This window comes from Vicia villosa, linkage group LG2 (genome assembly GCF_029867415.1).
Source record: "Vicia villosa cultivar HV-30 ecotype Madison, WI linkage group LG2, Vvil1.0, whole genome shotgun sequence".
Taxonomy (NCBI): Eukaryota; Viridiplantae; Streptophyta; class Magnoliopsida; order Fabales; family Fabaceae; genus Vicia; species Vicia villosa.
In genome coordinates this window covers 94586781-94606176 of record NC_081181.1, presented here as the reverse complement: position 1 = coordinate 94606176, position 19396 = coordinate 94586781, and the positions used below count along the sequence as shown (strand labels likewise).

General features: G+C 29.5%; 1 protein-coding gene and 1 non-coding gene across 2 annotated transcripts; both read right to left on the bottom strand.

Annotated features, from left to right (window-relative positions):
- Positions 1-9516: 9516 nt before the first annotated feature.
- LOC131649612 (uncharacterized) lies at positions 9517-10221 on the bottom strand. The gene has a single exon (XM_058919364.1). The coding sequence runs from the start codon at positions 10219-10221 to the stop codon at positions 9517-9519; it is 705 nt and encodes a 234-aa protein (XP_058775347.1).
- An 8749-nt stretch (positions 10222-18970) lies between these two features.
- TRNAN-GUU (transfer RNA asparagine (anticodon GUU)) lies at positions 18971-19044 on the bottom strand. The gene has a single exon. It is a non-coding gene; the product is annotated as a tRNA-Asn (tRNA).
- Between the last annotated feature and the right edge of the window lie 352 nt (positions 19045-19396).

Here is a 19396-nt window from a genome sequence, read left to right as displayed (position 1 = left end):
ACTTATCCTTTCACTGAAATTATACTTACGTATAACCAAGTGATTGTCAAGATTACTCGTTTTATTCGAAACAATCCTTATTAACGAAGACGAATCATGACTATGGTTCGAATGACCATTGATAACAATCTTTTTGACTATGTGTCCTAGGATCAATCTAGTCGATCCTGCGAGTAACCAAATCATATTTATTATAGTTTGGAAGACTAGCGGTTGTTTACCGGAAATCACCGTAAACAGTTACATTCCCCAAAGAGTGTCTATTTTTTCAATTTCTATATTGAGATTGTTCCTCAGGGGAGGGTTGTTTTCAGTTTTTCCTCCCCAACTTATTTGTCTGGATGAAAGGAATCTCCAGTTGAGTTTATTCCTCATTTGTTAGATTCTTGTTTGACTGGTTCTCTCTAGTTCGTTGCCAGATTGAACTTTGGTCCCCTGCGGTAACTTGTTGATTTCTCTAGGTTGGACACCTAGATGACGAGAAGACATTACTTTGTATAATTTGGATCTTGTTTTTCTCAACAGAGAAGACTTGTTCGATGGATGAAGAATCTTTTCCCCCAACATTTATTGCTCCAACAGTATCTCAAAGACTTTTTTCAGCATCAAGTGGCAATTTCTTTATTTGAGAAGCAAGAATCAACAAGAATAGCAAAGTCATAATCTGAATAGTTGGTCACATCTAGATTGTTTGTCTGGGTATAGATAAGCATGCACTCTTTTGTTTCTTCAAGTAATCTTAACACCTTCTTTGCAACTTTCTACTAGTCCATACCTAGATTACTCTAATATCTTCCTAAGTCTCTAACAACAAATGCATTGTCGGGCCTTGGGAATATTTGATTATACATAAGAGTTCCAACAACTAAAGCATATGATTCAATTGAACTTATCCCCTTCATAATGGGACAAACACTTGGTAAACAATCTTTCATATGAAATCTCTTTAAAACCTTGTTGATGTAGGTTTCTTGTGATAGAACAAAAATCTCGTCAAGTCTATCTCCATGGATCTAATGCCAATGACATAAAATGCCTTACTCATATATTTCATATTAAAGTTTTTATAGAGGAATTGTCTCACCTCATTTAGCAAACCCTTATCGTTGGTTGCAAGTAGTGTATATATCATTCACATACAAAATAAGGAAACAAATATTACTTCGACTGACCTTATGGTATATGGATTGATCCATTCGAATTTTAACAAATCCAAATGAAGAATTTTTTCATACAATTCAATTTACCATTGACGAGAGGCTTTCTTTAAATCATATATAGATTTCTTAAGCTTGCAAATCAAATGTTCACCATAAAGGAGAAACATTCAGGTTGTTTCATATAAACCTCCTCCGCTAAATCAACATTATTGAAAGGTTATTTTCACTTCCATATGATGCAACTCAAGGTCAAAATGTGCAACTAATGGCAAGATGATGCGAATAAAATATTTCTTAGATACATGATAAAAAGGTGTTGTATAACTGATTCCTTCCTTTTGAGTAGACCCCTTAGACACGATTTTAGCCTTTTATATATTAATGTTACCTAATAGATCTTTCTTGGTTTCTAAAAACCATTTACAACCACTGACATTTTCCCCGTTAGGTAACTCAACAAGATACTTGACACCATTATTTTTCATGGAATTCATCTCATTATTCATGACAACATACCACCAGTTTTATTCATTGTAACTCATGACCTATACAAAGCTTTTAGGATTATTCTCAACTCTAACTTTATAGGTAGATTATTATATATACGCAATGTAATCATCGAGAATAGTTGATTTTCTTGTTCTAGTAGACCATCTTAAAGTTTGATTAACATTTTCTTGTGGATCATATTGTTAAACTAGTTGTTCATTATTTTGATGACCAACTTAATCTACTGGATTATCAAAAGTATATGGAATCTCAATGTTTGGATGATTAACATCCATTTAAATCTAAAGGGTGTTGTGAATAGTAACCAATAATTAATTGATGTGGAATATTCAGGCAATATATATCCATGCACAAAAACTAAGTTTTTGATTTGATCGCTCATATTAACCACAAGGATTTTCAAGAAATAATGAATTTCTTAACTTCAGAACCCTAGTTATGTGACATGGACGATAAAATCTATAACCTTTAGACCTTTCGGCATGTCCAATGAAATACCCACTAAAAGTCCTCTAGTTCAATTTCTTCTCTTGTGGGTTATAAATCCTAACTTAAAAAGTCTTAATTCACTTAGTTATTAGTGTTAGTTGAAAATATGCATGATGAATAAGTCTCACATTGCTTAGTTTTAGTTATATATATTATCTTATAATCTTGTGTTAGAGTATTGTGAAGGATAGTTAAATTTTTTTTAGAGTGTGAGTGTATTTGGGATTTGGGGTGGTTGTGGGCAATCTATGTGTTGTAATAATTTTCAAATAATGTTATGCTCTAGTTGTCATATGATAGCAGCCATGGTTATGTCTCCTATTTAGATTTTCCATATTAAATGATTTTGTTGTTATGGTGTTGCTCTTTTTCTCTATGTATTTTTTCCCTAACAATTGGTATTAGGAGCCTTGATTTGGTGGGCCATAAATTTTTTAGTATGCTTTATGGTTGCAACTTTGTTTGATCTTCTATATCAGAAAATAAATTTTACTTTGTTTGATCTTTCGGATGTCTTTGTCTAAAAATATTCTAGTGGATGTTTTTGGTACGTTGTTAGCCAAAGAGGTTTATGAGAAACTTGAAGGCTATATCAAGGAAAGAATATTTCAAATCGGTTGTTATTAAATGATCAATTCCATAGCTTGCGTATAGATGAAAATTCAAAAGTATCTGATAATATAAGTGTTCTCAATGATTTTGTTTCTGAATTAGAAACTATTCGAGTCAAGAGTGATGGTGAAGATAAAACTTTTGGGCTCATATGGTCTCTTCCATCTTCATATGAACTTACTAAACTTGTTTCGATATATGGGAAGGAAACTTTGAGTTTTGAAGAAGTTTCTATTAAAATTATTTCTAAAGAAATAAGGTTGAAAGGTGAATCAAACTCTGTTGATTGCTAGAGACACTACCAAAAATTCGCTTAGTAGCCACTGTTATATAAATGTGGCTAAATTAGTTAGTTTGCCATGGGTGAACCATGGATAACTTATTATTATAAAACATTTTACAAGAAACCACAATTTAATAGCCACACCTAATTTAACCGTGGATTAAAAAAATAAAAAATTTAAAGAAATTAAGTTTGACACGGGGTAACGGTGGCTAAGAAAAGCGGGATTATTTCATTCACGCGCTATTCTTTTCCCTCTTTATTTTTCATTTTACTTTTTTTTTCCAGATAACCTCCAATCTTCCAGTTTCTTCCATTAAGTTCTCTTCTCTGTCATAAAACTTTTTCTCTTCTTTGCCGTAAAATTCCTTCAAGAAACATGAAATCGTTCCATTCAGTTCAGATTCACTAAATCCTCAATTAATTTGTTTCTGAGCTGTTTACAAATTCAAGGTTTATCTCTGTTTTATGCATTGTTTACAATCCCTAATCTTTCTCTTCTTTCAGTTTTGTTTCCTATTTTGATTTTGTCCCTAATTGTTCTTCACTTTCAGTGACGTTTCCGATTCGACAACGCTACTACTTGCTCTCCTCTCTCAATCTTATTGTTAGGTGTTGTTTCTGATTCCATTGCACTACTAATCGTTCTGAGCTACATTTGAAACGTTGAAAGATTCGACAACACTACTAATCGTTTTGAGCTACATTTGCTGAGTTAAACGATATTTTTCAGAACTCAAATAACTTATCTTTATGCTTCTGTTCGTATATTTTAGATCTATTTCCATGCCTTTATGATAGTGTTGATATGCACTTTGTTGATTTAAGTAGCATTTCCATTTAACGGAATGACTCATGTTGAAGCTTTTCATATTCATTTTGATAGAGGATCCTTTATCTGATATCTTAGAGAAACAAGAAATGCAACTAATGTTGCTTACTCATTGAGGTGATTAATTTTATCCTCATACTTTGTGTTTTTACCGCTCCGTTGCAGGGTGTTTTAAGCTTTGGTTTATTCTGGAATGTTTTATGTAATTCCCATTTTTGTTATTTGTATTGGTTGTTTTATGTTAGTTTCTTTCTATAGCTGCTTAGGAGTTGCTTAACTTTCTGCTAATTTCTGTCTGGTGTAATTGTGTTTTGTTCTCATGATGAATAAACAAAAAACTAAATGGTTTTAATAAAATTCAGATGATCAATTTAGGGACAATATTTCTCAGCCTCAACATTCTAAAAAGAAAATAAACAAGTCTTAATACAAAAACATTATAAAGATGATTTGATAATACTAATTAATTACTATAGAATTGTATATAGAATTGTAATGTATTGTAGTAAGATCTATATAATGGTGCAACTCAAGAAAATGCTAGTAGCAATCTGGCCCGAAGGACCTTTCTCTATCTTTTACTGTGAAATGCAAAGAATTGGTCAGTGGAGAGAAGTCAGTAGTGATAGTAGTAATCATGAGAGGAGAGAGTATATGTAAATATGTTTACATGATGTAACAAGTATATGATCATGTACTTTTGCTTTGTGACATGCCTTATATCTTCTCTAATTCCATTTGCTGATTAAAAAAAAAACTTAAGGGCATATATATGAATAATTTAAGCCATTTACATGTTATCTTGTTTTTATTTATGCAATTATTATAGTTAAAAGGTTTTTCTAAATCACTATCAAACTATAGAGAATATTGTAGTATGAAATTGTTGTCTCATAATGTAAAAATCACTATCAAACCAAATACGCTTCATACTATCTTAAAGTTGGAGGCCATTTTTGTTATATCCATCAAGGCTTATACATAACCAAATTTAATCTGATATATGACTTTATCACCATGATTCATTAGCTGAATATTTTAGGGCCTGCATAGTTTTCCAATGTGTACTTGTTTCTTTCTTTTTCTCATTTCACTATATATATATATATATATATATATATATATATATATATATATATATATATATATATATATATATATATATATATATATATATATATCAATGCTTTCATTTGACTTCTTATTTCTTTACACTGAAGAGGCAATGTTCAGCGGTGAGGTGAACAAGTTGAAGGCAAATCAATTTAAGTCATTTGAGTAAGTGCCATTTTGTTTTGATTATGCTTCTTTGTCTTAGGGCCTGCTTATTTTTTTAAAATTATTTTTAATACTTTTAGTTCATGTTTATTTTAATTAGTACATACAAGTATACAACAATAAGCTAGAGTCTTTATTGAATTCACTTATTAATAAATCCATTATATATATATATATATATATATATATATATATATATATATATATATATATATATATATATATATATATATATATATATATATATATGAATGAAAGTTTGATCGTTGTGGCTTATGGGGCTGATTTTAAATTTATATTGATTTATAAGCTTAATTCTTTTTTAAATTTAAAGCAGATTTATCCAATTATGATAGATAAGAGTTGGATTGACAAGCCAATAAAATCAAAAGAGTTTAAAGATGGGGTGGTCCAATTTTTGGACTTTGCCTTTTCTAATGCAGCAGTCAATGGAAAAATATTGTGTCCTTGTATTACATGCAGATTTAATCTTTCGGGTAATAGAGTTGAAGTATTTACTCATCTCCTTCGAAGGGGATTTCCTAGCAAGTACACATTTTGGAATATGCATGGGGAGAAACATATCCAACGCTATGTTGAATCAGAAGGCCAAGTAGAAACACCGCCAACTAGACAACGTCCAATGCAAGATATGTTAAATGATGTCTTTGGTGTCTTAATTGATCAAGGAGTTCAAGATCATGGGCCATCAAATCCTTCTAATATCGAGGACCCCACAAGTACGGAGGATATAAGTAATGAGGAGTTGAAAAAGATTAAAGATTTGATGGAAGATGGAAATCAAGAACTCTATCCTGGATGCACAAAACATAGCAAACTATCACTCATTGTTCGTCTCTACCATATAAAATTTTTATGTGGTGCCACAGATAAAACATTTTCGATGCTTATTGAACTTCTGAATGATGTTTTTCCCTTTGATAAACTGCCAACATCTTTCTATGAAGCAAAAAAGACGATCAAGAGGATAGGTTTGAGTTACAATAAGATTCATGCTTTTCCAAATCACTGCATGTTGTATTGGGATCAGAAGAGGATGATAAGAGAGATGAATGCAAGATATGTAATACATCTAGATGGAAAGTAGAAGAAAAGGATGGTTCTTCAAATGGTGTAAGTGATGGTACGAAAAAGAAACAAAAACCAGCAAAAATATTGCGATACTTCCCACTTATACTAAGGTTGCAAAGGTTGTACATGTCTTCTAAAACTGCAGAGTTATTGAAATGGAATGCTATGGTGGCAAATCCTGATGGGTTGTTAAGGAATCCTAGAGATACTAAAGCATGGAAAGAGTTCAATTAGTTTTATCCAGAATTTGCGTTTGATCCTCGTAATGTCCGACTCACATTAGCTACTGATGGTTTCAATCCATTTGGAACTTTAAGTTCTTCAAACAACATTTGGCCTGTAATGTTGTATCTTTATAACTAACCTCCATGGTATTGTATGAAGCCAACTTCTCTTATCATGTCAATGATAATTCCCGGACCTAAGATAGTAATCATGTTTTGATTATCAAATAACATAGTAATCATGTTTTGATTATTTTGTTTTTCTCAATGTCATAATACTTTATTTCATGGTTTAGTTGTTCAATATATTTTTCACAACTAAAGAGTAATATTTCTTATTAACATGAGAAGATTTCAGAGAGCTTGTCTGAAGATAAAGAACGTACCGCCACAATAGGTGTCTCATTAAAGATTAATGTGTATACTGATGATGCCATTGCAAAAATATGTGGAGCAGAACACTCAGGTCAAGTACGTGGTTTAGGCTTAGGAGTTTGTCCTACTCAAGCTTTTGGAAAACTAAGACATTACACAAATTTTATTCAAGTTGGTAGCTTTAGTCAAAAGAATGTTAAAGACTCGCAGAAGGATGTAGAATGTTTGGGAGAAAAACTAATTGGAAGTATGGTACTAATTTTTTGGTGTTTAGAAGTGGAAGTATGGTACTAATTTTTTGGTGTTTAGAAGTGGAAGTATAATACTTGTTTTGGTTTTATAATTAAGAAGTACTGTAGTGGTGAAATACTTCAGATTTATGTTTGACATTAGGAAGTTATTATCAATTTATTAAAATATTTGTTTGTCTCTTAGTTTTGTTTATTTTTGCTTTGAATTCATCGAATTATTGTTTTTAAAGTTTGTGTGAAATAAAAATAACCGGGTGGTTTAATTTTTGTTTTGTCATGGTCAACTAGTGGCTAAAAAATTAAACTAAAATAGATTAAATAAAAATTAGCTATGTTTTGACCGTAGCTGAAATGAAATATGGATTATGGCTAATAGGGCGGAAAATTATACGCGTGTTTTTTAACTACGGTTTAACTGTGGCTAAACTTATATTTGAGATTTCTAAAATATTGCTTTACCACGGTTATAACTGTGGCTAATAATTGTTACCACATTCAAAATTATCGTGGCTAAATTATATTTTACCCGTGGGTAATAAATTGCAACGCCCCTTTTTTCCACTGTTTTGTAAACCGTGGCTAAGTATATTTTGCCACAGTTTTTTTGTTATTTCGCTACGGTTTTAACCGTGGCTAAATAGCCAATTTTGGTAGTGAGAAATGCCTTATGTAAAGAAAAACAATGAAATGAGTGTAAGATGTTGGGAATATGGAAATATTATATAAAGTATAAGTATCTTGACGGGGCAACATCAGAGTAGGGTTCTGAGTCAAGTGCTAGCAATGTTTCCCACGCTATGAGAAATAATGATATTTTCAGAAAATTAAGAAGTGTGTCCTCATAAAATTTCCTTTGTCATATAAAAGGATAGGATATTTCAAGTAAATTAAGACACGAACATTGATGCAAAGTGTGTTGTGAGATTATTTCGATGGTTGAAGAGTTTCATGCCAACGTGGAAGTTGCACCATAAGTTTTCAGGGGTGTGTCGGGGTGCAGGGGAAAAGCACCCGCAATACGGTTTAGGGGTATTATTATAATTTGGATAATGATTGTCCCTATATATGTTTGTAACACTGATATCCTAAAGTGTATAATTCATAACAAATTATTAAGACTAGACTATAGTTGCTCTATAGTCGCAGACATAGGCAATTTGATTAAACTGCGTGAATGAAGCTTTTGTGTATTTCTCTCTACTCTGATCTGTATTCATATACCTATTCCAATAATTATTTCGGTGGAGTATGATAGTTCTTTAACTATGATAATCGGTGAAGATAATGTGAAAATTCTTAAAGTGGTGTGGCTTCAAATAACTATACTCTTTATGGTGGAGTATGATAGTTCTTTTTGAACTATAATTGTCTTTGAAGACAATTGAAACTGATGTATTATTTTCAATCAAGGTGGAGATTGTTGGTGTTGGTTGAAAATATTCATATTAAAGAAGTCTCACATTACTTAGTTTTGTAAAGGAAAATGGAGTACGCTATACAATAGATTCAAAATTTTTATTATAAAATGCATCAATCAAAAGTACTTTAAAGTTGTATTTGACTTTTTAAATTATCTCTTATACTCTTGTGTTAGAGTGTTGTGATGAGTAGTAAAATATTTTCTTTGAAGAATAAGGGTGTATTTTGAATTTTGCTTTTAATTTATTAACCAAGTTTACTAATTGATTAACCAATATAATACATAATATTAGTCAAATTCTGACATTATATTATGAAATATAATAACCAGTTTTTATACTCCTTTAACCAAATTCTGATATTAAATTATAAATTATATGAAATATAATAAATATAATTAATTAATGAAACGTAAAGACTAAATATTATATTTCATATTTTAATGTAAAAATTTGATTAATGTTAGATATTTTATTGGTTAATAAATTATAAATAAAATATATGATTAATAACATTTTTTTTTTGGTAATGTAATAATAAAATTAATTATTAAAAAACTTTGTATTTATATCAAAAAAATTAAAAAGATAAATAATTTTTTATAAATATTATTATTTTATTTTATAAAAATAGTATTCAGTTATAATAAATAAATACGATATAAATATAAAATTTTATGTAAAAATAGCATGCCTCTATTTTGATATTATATCTTTATCTTAACTGAAAAAGAGTAATATTTTAATCATGAAAACTTGTGAGAAATTAATCTTCCGCTGGCCCGTCATTTTCAAATAATATTCAATGTTTAATATATGTTGCCGTGTTGGGGTTTTTTTTTTTTTAATAAAGGCCAAAATATATTAAACAAAAGGAAATAGTACAAAGAGGAGGGGGGACCAAACCAAAACCCTCGAGAAGAACAAAACGAGAGAAAAACAAAACAAAAGATAGACAACAAAAACACACGAGATAACTCATATCAAAGAAACTAATGAGACGTACGGTTGGAGGAACCTACCTTGAAACCTTTGCACGCCTCAGGCGGTTTCTTCTTGTGCTTCCTATTTCTTGGAACCACCAATTGAAATGGTTGACTAGTGTTTTCATCCAAATCAACAATCTCATCTCTCTTATCCATGTTAGCCCAAGATTCACTAAGAAACTTCATAGCTTGTTGAGCATCTGAATCTGAATCTCCATCTTGATTCTTATAAATTTTACCTTGATCAACTAAATCACGCAAATTTTCATTTCCCTGGGCACCCAAGTCTTCTTGATGCAACACATCAATACTCACAACATTCCCATCAACGGTGGTTTTCAAACAATCAACAAATCCTAAAAGAGGATTATTATCAACACATGTAGCATTTTCACATTCAACTGATTCATTTCTTAAATCTTCATTCTGAGACTTATTCCCTGTGCGTTTATGTTTCTCCTTAGACACCCTTTTCTCTTGATCCACTTTAATAAGTTTACAAGACGAAAAACTATGACCAATGTTATGACAATGCGAACAGAAAAGAGGCAAATTTTCATACTCAACGTTAACAAGAAACGCAAAATCTTCTCTTTCGACCCACAATTTATGTCTAATTTTAGCAGATAAATCAATATCAACTAAAACTCTAGCAAAATGTCCAAAAGGTCTCTCTAGAGGGCACTTACTTGTTGCATCATCCAAACACATTGGCGTTCCGAGACAACTAGCAATAGCAAAGATAATATTGAGACTCTAATATTCTTGTGGCAAATCAAGAAAACGAATCCAACATTGAACTGTTTTCTGTTTGTGGTTATGAGGTGACAGGCTATATTCTTTGTTAGCAAATGCAATCGTATCGCAACTTTCCAATGGGATCTTATTCAATATCTGATTCTCTTTTATATTGTTGCTGATGAATTAATAAATAAATATCCGATTCCCTTGTATCATTATTCATATTCTATGTTGACCACTTAGTTCGATTATTTAAAGCACTCAGGTGTGTACTTAGAATGATTTATTTAGAGTTAATTTGAAGTTACTTCTTTTATATATATATATATATATATATATATATATATATATATATATATATATATATATATATATATATATATATATATATATATATATATATATATATATTAATGACTAATATTCAATTTTATATTCTCATATAAAAGTATCATTTTTGATATGTTTATAGAATATATTTTGGCTCTGTTTGGTAAGACAACTTTTCGAGCTTATAGCTTATGTCTTATGTCTTATGTCTTATAAGCTCATATGATAATTTAGACCCGTTTGATAACGGTCTTTTCATCACGAGCTTATAGCTTATTTTACTAGCTTATAGCTTATTTTCCAGACGCTATTTCAAATAGCGTTTTAACTTATGTCTTATAGCTTATTACTTTTTCTTCCTTTTTTATCCTTATTATTTCAATTAAAATCCATTTTTAACCCTTATAATTTATTTTAATTTAAAATAAAATAATTATATATTAAATATCTTTTATGTCATTTTACATTTATAAGTTAATTGAACCGCTAATTTTACCAAACACTTTAATGAGCTTATAAGCTATCAGTCTCAACCATCCGCTATAAACTATAAGTCATCCGTCATCAGCCATCAGTCATAAGCTATAAGCTATCAGCTAGCTTATCAGTCAACCGCTATTTTTACCAAACAGGCCCAATATACATAACCTTTTTAATTTATTCCAATAATTTCATCTCAATATTTTATAAATAAACACTTAACTACACTAGTATATAGAAATAATGTTGAGGTACCTTTCAAGTCCTCAACAATTGAAACATACACAATTGTGGAGCCTTATAGGTCTTTTGATACATACTTTTCAAGTTTCCTATATGTCCGGAGTATGTCTTCACTAGCATTTAACTAAGCATGTGAGTACAAGAAATTAAAGCCATGTAGCAATATTTTCTAGGTACAAAAACATTGCTTCATGTCTACTCTATCTTTACCCTAACTTGAAAATAAACCCTTCATTCACTTAGTGACATAATGCTCACGTCATTTTTTCTAATAAGTGACCAAGATTGACATTATATATTTTTTTGAGTTAAATGAAATTTCACTTATTTTATGGTGGATGTTGACAAGTTCCTTTTGCTTCTCTTTTTGTGATTCTTTGGCCACATTTATTCTTCTCATCTTAACTTTAACCGCTTTTTGATTTGTGAGATCTTCCTTGATTGGGGTCCTTTGAAATTGAAAGAGTAATAATTGATGTGAAACAACTTTTGTTTAAATGACTTTTGATATTCACTTGACCTTCTCCAATTGAAGGTCCCTTTGGCTTTAACAATAGCATGATATTATGAAATCTCCTTTAGTTGTTGTGGAATATATGAAATTGCACATTTATTTCAAACTTATCTATATTTAATAGTATTTTGTATAATAATTTTTTTTAGTTATTCTCATGAATTAGTGAAAATAATTATTTAAATAATTTTGAAAAAAATTTGGTTTGTTTATTAAAAGAAATTGTGTTTGACTTCAATTGCATATAAGTATTCCTGAATAGCTCGAATGAGATTTTTTTTTCATAAGTAACTTTTTTACTTAAAATTTGAGCACTAGAGGTACTCAAACCCAAATAAAAAAAAGAAGGAAAGAAAAGAACAAGAATAATAATAGACAAACCTACAAATCAAAGGTAATTTAAAGGGAATTTACACCATTCATAGAAATTACAATTAAGACGGTTTGAATATATTTGGAGCCACCGCCATGAGAACATCTTAATTTTGTGAACAATCTCGTTAACATCAGCTACAGCCCCTTCCCTGCATTTAGAAACCTTCCCCTTCATGACAAAGAAATTTTTTGGAAAGTGACTGCAACAATTATCCAAAGCGCTGCAGTGCTCCTGTTGGTCCAAAATATCAAGCCAACAACAAATAGAAATTCAAATGCTTCTTGTAATGATACATGATAAGAATATGTGCTCGATGCTTTCGGTCTCCTCATTGCAAAATACGAATCTACAATTCTCCAATCCAACAATAATTCCCATGCGACCCAATTATTCACGCGTTGGTAACTTATTTTGTAACATTCTCCAACCAAATATTTTGACTTTATGTTGGACTTTTGATTCCCACAGCCAGCTCGAATGAGACTTGGTGTTAAAAGAGATCAAATGATACTTGTAGTGTATCATCCAATGGTATATAACTATGTGAACGAGCAACTTGTGATCAATAGAGATGTGATGATTGATGAGATGAAGGAATGGTACTGGCGTATCAAAATGAAGAAGGTCTTAATGATAGATATGTGAGAAGAGTCAAATTAAATAATGATGCATCAATTCAATCTAACACAAGAAGAGCATAGAGATAAAGAAGCCCTCCCATAATATTTCAAGATTGTAGAATATCATAGACAATGAGATAACTGAAGAATATAGCTTGTTTATGTTGCATTCTTTGAAGAATCTCAACCAAAAATGGAAATATTGCATTGAATAATCTTAACTAGATAAATTCAATGAATAAGGAACTAGATCAATTGAGAACAACTAAACTTAGGAACTAGTAGATATTATATCGGGAAAGAAGTAAAATTGGTGTGAAATGGATGTAGAAAGTAAAGATTAATCCTAAAGGTTATTTGATTATATATAAGATTAGACTTGTAGAAAAAATATTTCTTCGAATAGAAGGCATTAACTTTTACGTCATTGCATCTGTTGCCATAATTGAAATACACAAGTTAGTTATAACAAACATCAATAATTGATACATGTAGCATGTGGATGTAAAATTAGCATTTCTAAATGGTCCTCTAGATGAAGATGTATTTATTTCACGATCTCATGGTATTAAGAGGAATAATCAGATATAAAAAATATACAAGTTGAAGAAAGTACCGTATGTTTTGAAGCATGTACTTAAGGGCATGAAACAAGAGAATAAATGGGTTCCTAAGTGAAATTGACTTTGCAAAATGTGTACCTGAACATGGTATGTACATTAGAAATGATAACAACAAATGAGTGATCATATTACGTCTATATGTGAATGTTCTACTAATCACGGGTAGCAACGGAAGTTATATTGGTAAATTCAAAAGAGATACGATGAAGGAGTTCGAGATGACTAATCTTGGTCATATCTCATACTTCCTATATATTGATTAAGTAAAAGAGATTTGTTAATGCATTAAAGAAAATGTGTTATTGAAACCCTCAAAATATTTGAGATGGAACATTGTAATTCTATAGTAACACATGTTCAATCAAAGCTTCATGTGTTAAAGAATGTAGGAAAAGGTGACGTGGATTCAACTCAATACAAGTTTATTGGATCATTGAGGTATCTATTCAACACAAGACTTGTTCTTGCACATAGTGTATGAATTATGAACAGAGTAATGGAGATGCCTGTGACTTCTCATCTAGCAACTACAGATAAAATTTCAGAGGAGGATTATATGGATAATTGATAGTGGAATATTATTTCAAACAATAGATGAAGGTAGAAGATCCAAGTTGGCGGGATATACATATTTAAACTAGTATGGCGATCTAGATGGTAGAAAAATCATAGGATACATGTACTTGGTATGAAGAGTATCGTTCTCTTGGTGTTCAAGGAAGGAACCAATAAGTGATACTTCTATGTATTCAACTTCACATGAGGACAAAGCCTTATGTGAAGTTGAATATATAACAATATTACTTTATGTGTGTCAATCAATTTGGATGATGAGTTAAATTGAAGAACATAGCAATGAAAATTTGAAAATTGTGAAATTGAAGATGGACAACATCTCTTCAATGGACTTGATAAAGAAATTTATTTCATATGAAAGAACAAGCACATAGAGATGAAGTTTTATTACTTGAAAAAATAAGTGGTAGAAAAAAGGCTAAAGTTGGAGCGTAGGAAGATAGTTTTGCTAAAAAAGGGAGTCCCAACTAAAATGTTTAAGAAGATTAAGAGTTTAATGAGAATTGATTCATTGGACAACATGAATTAAAGTCGTGCGTTAAGAGTTGTGTTAATTTAAATTAGCTATTTCTAGTTAGTTTGTGCATAAAGTTATGATGGCAGTTGACATTTTGAATTTACTATCATGTTAGTTATGAAATTTAGAGGTTGTTGAAATTGTCCTAACGTAGTTAATTCAGTTGTAAGGGACTAATGAATGTTAAACTATGTATTGAAAACTGGTATAAATATGTAGCTTTGTTCCTCGATGAATGTAATGCCTTTGTGTGCTATTCATAATTCATCCCCATTCTCTCAAAGTTTCCCTTAATTCTCAACTTGATTTCTCTTCCCCTTTCTTTTCTTTTCTTTTGATAAAATGTGTGAAAGAGAAAGCACAAGTTTGTGTTTAAAGTTTCAATTACTTTAAGCATGAGTTTGGTTCCACAGTAAATAAAATTAATTTCGAGAGAAGTGATTATATAAAATTGATTATGATTAAAAATGAACTAAAGATAAAGTGATTTATCTATTAATAAATTTCTATAAAAATGAATTAAACAGTAAATTTTAGTGTAAAAACACATATAGATAAAAAACTAAAAGATAAAATTAATTATATTAATTTTATTCGATAAAAAATAAACATATCAAAATCAATTTTACAACTCTAAAATTAATTAGAGGTGCTATTTAAATGTGTGAAACCAAAGTTACACTAAATCGTGATAAGAAAGAAAATGTTAATAGTTAATATAATTAGCATTTGTCTATTAAAAGAAAAGTATTTGTAGTTTGTTCAATGATAACTTCATCTATAAAACATAGATATCTTAGTAAATAGATGTCAAAATAGTATTCCTTTCTTTTAATATGAGTAAAGTATGTCACAAAATTAATTTAAATCAAAGAGATCGATGTTAGAATCGTGAATAAAATCACTTTCCTTTTAAGTATTTCAAACACTCTCAAATGTGTCTAAAAATGAGTCGAAGATAAAGTGATTTATCTATGAATAAATTTCTATAAAAATGAATTGAACAATAAAATAAATTTTAGTGTAAAATCACATTTAAATAAAAAACTAAAAAATATAACTTTAAATAAAATTAACTATATTAATTTTACTTGAAAAAAAATAAACATATCAAAATCAATTATAAATTCTAATTCTAAATTCACACTATATACTTTGTTGAACAGCTTAAAACAAATTAAGGAGGAATTTCCATATTTTTAATCATAAGGTAGCATTGTTAAACTGTTGCAGGAGACCATATGAAAATCTTTAGCACTAAATGATAATGTTTTGCTGGCCAATAATTGAATTTTAATTTTAGTGATCACAATGACTAGTGTCTTGTTTGTAAGTACATATGCTAAGTTATGAATTATGGATTTAAGTATTATTTTAGCAAAAACAAATAAATAAGTTATTAAGACACAATGATTTTGTAAAATTATATCACCTCTAGATATATACACTTATGACGTTTGCTAGTTCAAAATGATTTTATAAATATTTACACTTATGACGTTTGCTAGTTCAAAATGATTTTATAAAATTGTATTAGGTCTTGAACAATATAAAAAACACTCAGAGAGACTAATGAGTTTGGTTCTATAATTTCTATGATATATATATATATATATATATATATATATATATATATATATATATATATATATATATATATATATATATATATATATATATATATATATATATATATATATATATATATATATATATATATATATATATATATATATATATCTTACTCAAAACTTTAAAAAAAATTATAATGGTCCCTTAACTATACAAAATCAATCATGCTAGTCATTATCATCTATTTTTTGCAAATGGTGTTTAAAATGTCTATGTGGCATTCGATGTCAACTTTGCAAAATACTAAGAACCTTCTCCGTTTTTACCCAATTTACATTCTGATTAGAACAACTTTATATTTCTCAAAATCTCTAACAATTTGAACACTCTCGTTAATTTGTTTAGCCAACTCAGCTTAACCCACTTTTTTTTTATCGAAATATATTTGAAGTATTGTGTGCCTGACGTCCCAAATAACCTGCTCCAATGCTGCCAACAACTTTGTCTAATTTCCATATGTTGAGATTCAAACTGACAATTTTGGTTTGAAATGATGTTAAATTTTTTAAGTGCTACTACTTCAACTCGTGTTCGAAATGCTTTGTGCACTACTTTTGGGTTTTGCGGAGGACACCCTCTTCCCAGTCTTGTTTTATTTGTGAAGTCAAGAGTATCCAAATTCTTTGTTTTGATGAAGTTAACAAATTTGCATATGAATCAAGAAAGGATGAGCAAAAGATCAAAAAGGCTATGGATTAATTTTCAATTTTCATGAAGAATTAGCTTTGATTAGTTGAGTGATCTTCAATTATTGGTACAAGTGTTTAATTCAAGCTTTGATAAATTCTAAGTGCTCAAAATTACCTAAAGTTTTATTCATATGCATACACAAAAGTAGTTTCAATTGCCTTTGTTTCTCTAGAGTTTCCAAAAAGTTTTTTTTCCAAACTTACAGTGATGTAACCGGTTACATGGTGAGGTAACTGGTTACATGAACTTAGGCAGAACCTTGTGCTTTCTTGTTTTTGCCTTCAGGTAACCAGTTAGATGATGTGATAACCGGTTACTTGAACTTTTGTTTTGAAAAATAATAAAGTTACTTTCAAGTAACCAATTACATCCCTGAGGTAACCGGTTACCACTGTACCAGTAGCTCTTTTTCGTGAAAAATTAAATCTGGACGTTTTTACATATTGCACCATTAAACATGGCATTGATTGATCAATTGTCACTCTTTCTAAATGGTGTAATACACATATAAATGTTTATTCTTCATATTTCATTTCTCTCCTCTTTCAAAACAATTCAAACACTTTATTCACTCAATGTTTTACAAATTCAAGTGCTAAAATTCTCAAATTTTGAGAGAAACTTTCTGCATTTATTTCGGTCTAGAAAGTGACATCATAACATCATTTTGAGCACTAGTTTATCATTGTGAATTGATTACTTGAAAGACAAGATCAATCTTAGTGATATATATATATATATATATATATATATATATATATATATATATATATATATATATATATATATATATATATATATATATATATATTCATCATCTTTCTTACTTAAATAAATTTCAGAATTGGTTGTAGATACCTTGCTGTCCAGGATTGTTGGAAGCAAGAGTTTGAAAGTGATACGATTGTTCTCATTCAACTTAGTGGTTAATTTATCACAAGATTATTGTTCTTGTTGATTTTATTAGTCTTGTACAAGTCCAAACTATAGTGAAATATCTTTCGTGTTGAAAGGGGACTGGAGTACTCTCAGATTGTGAGGGAAACCAAGATACATCCTTACGTTCGTTATTTTTCTGCACTTTATCGCTTTCATAACTTCATCATAAACCAGAAAAATATACTCCCTTCATCACTTAAATTTAGAAAATTTTAAAGTACATAATTCATCCCCTGTTAGGTGCAATCTGAACTTATATTATTTATTTTATTACTGATTTTAGATTTTGTGCAGGATAACATGTAATGTTGTATTATGCAATGGTGAATTTTTTTTAAAATTTAGAATTTTGATTTTAGTTGGACATGTAATGATGCTGAAGAATAAGCTGATCAAAACTTAGAAAATCCCTTCAAAATATTGAAAAAAAAACTCATTTTAGCATTTTTAGATATTTGCATCTTGTGTCTTTGATTGTACCGTATAAAAAAAAATATGTGAAGTGAAAAAGAGTACAGATTTTTTATGGATTTATGATTTTTGGGTTTAAGCTTTTTGGATTTCAGTACATCTTCGTATTCTTCATCTTTTGTTTATGAATAACAAGGTTAAAAGAAAATTACATTTAACCACTTGAAAACTCACATTAGTATCACAAAGATTTTTCTATTGACTTTGACTAACAGATTAGAAGAAAATGAAAAACATGATACATTTTGAACAATTAATGAATCCAATGTCATTTTCTAAAGTTATAATATTAAAATGAAATTAGAGTACCAATCGTTAGTTGGTTCAGTGGTGATTGGCGCTGGACTTGGTAGGGAGAATCACGGTTCGATCCCCCGCAACTGCGATCGGGAGGGGGATGGAACCACTTGATGCCAGAACTCGCCCCCGAACCGGACTAAACCGGTGGTATAAAGCCAAAAAAAAAAAAAAAATGAAATTAGAGTAGAAGACATGAGATCAAAATAAACATTAAACCTTATTCTAAATATATCTATAATTAATTATAACTTTTGTTAATTTTAAAATAAAAACTTATGAAATTGGTTTTAAGGCTAATGAAGTATGTAAATTACTAGAGAGTTGGTCTATTAAATCTAGTTGAGTCGAGAATTTACAAGTTGTTTCATACAATAAACCAAATAAAAATCAAAAAAATTATTGCAAAATCGCTAGAAGGAGGGGTTGAACCTCCGACCTTGTGGTTAACAGCCACACGCTCTAACCAACTGAGCTATTCCAGCATGTTGAATGATTTTGGTTGAATTTGAAAACATTTTGTTTTTTTAATGTAGAAAACAATCTTTTTTATATAGAAAACAACATAATTTATTAAATGTGATAAAACTATGTTATGACATACTATATCTACACTTTAAAAATAACACAAATATCTAAGGTTCCGTTCGGTGTGGTTTTCTATTTTATGTTTTAAATTTTTCATGAATCAATTTTTTTTTTAAGTTTTAAAATTTTCAAATCAAAGGTAATTTCAGTTTTAAGTTATACGATTTTTTAAAAACCAAAATAAATTCCAAATATCAAAATTAAATATACATTATTAGAAGTATTTTTTGTGGTAATTAAAGTGGTGGT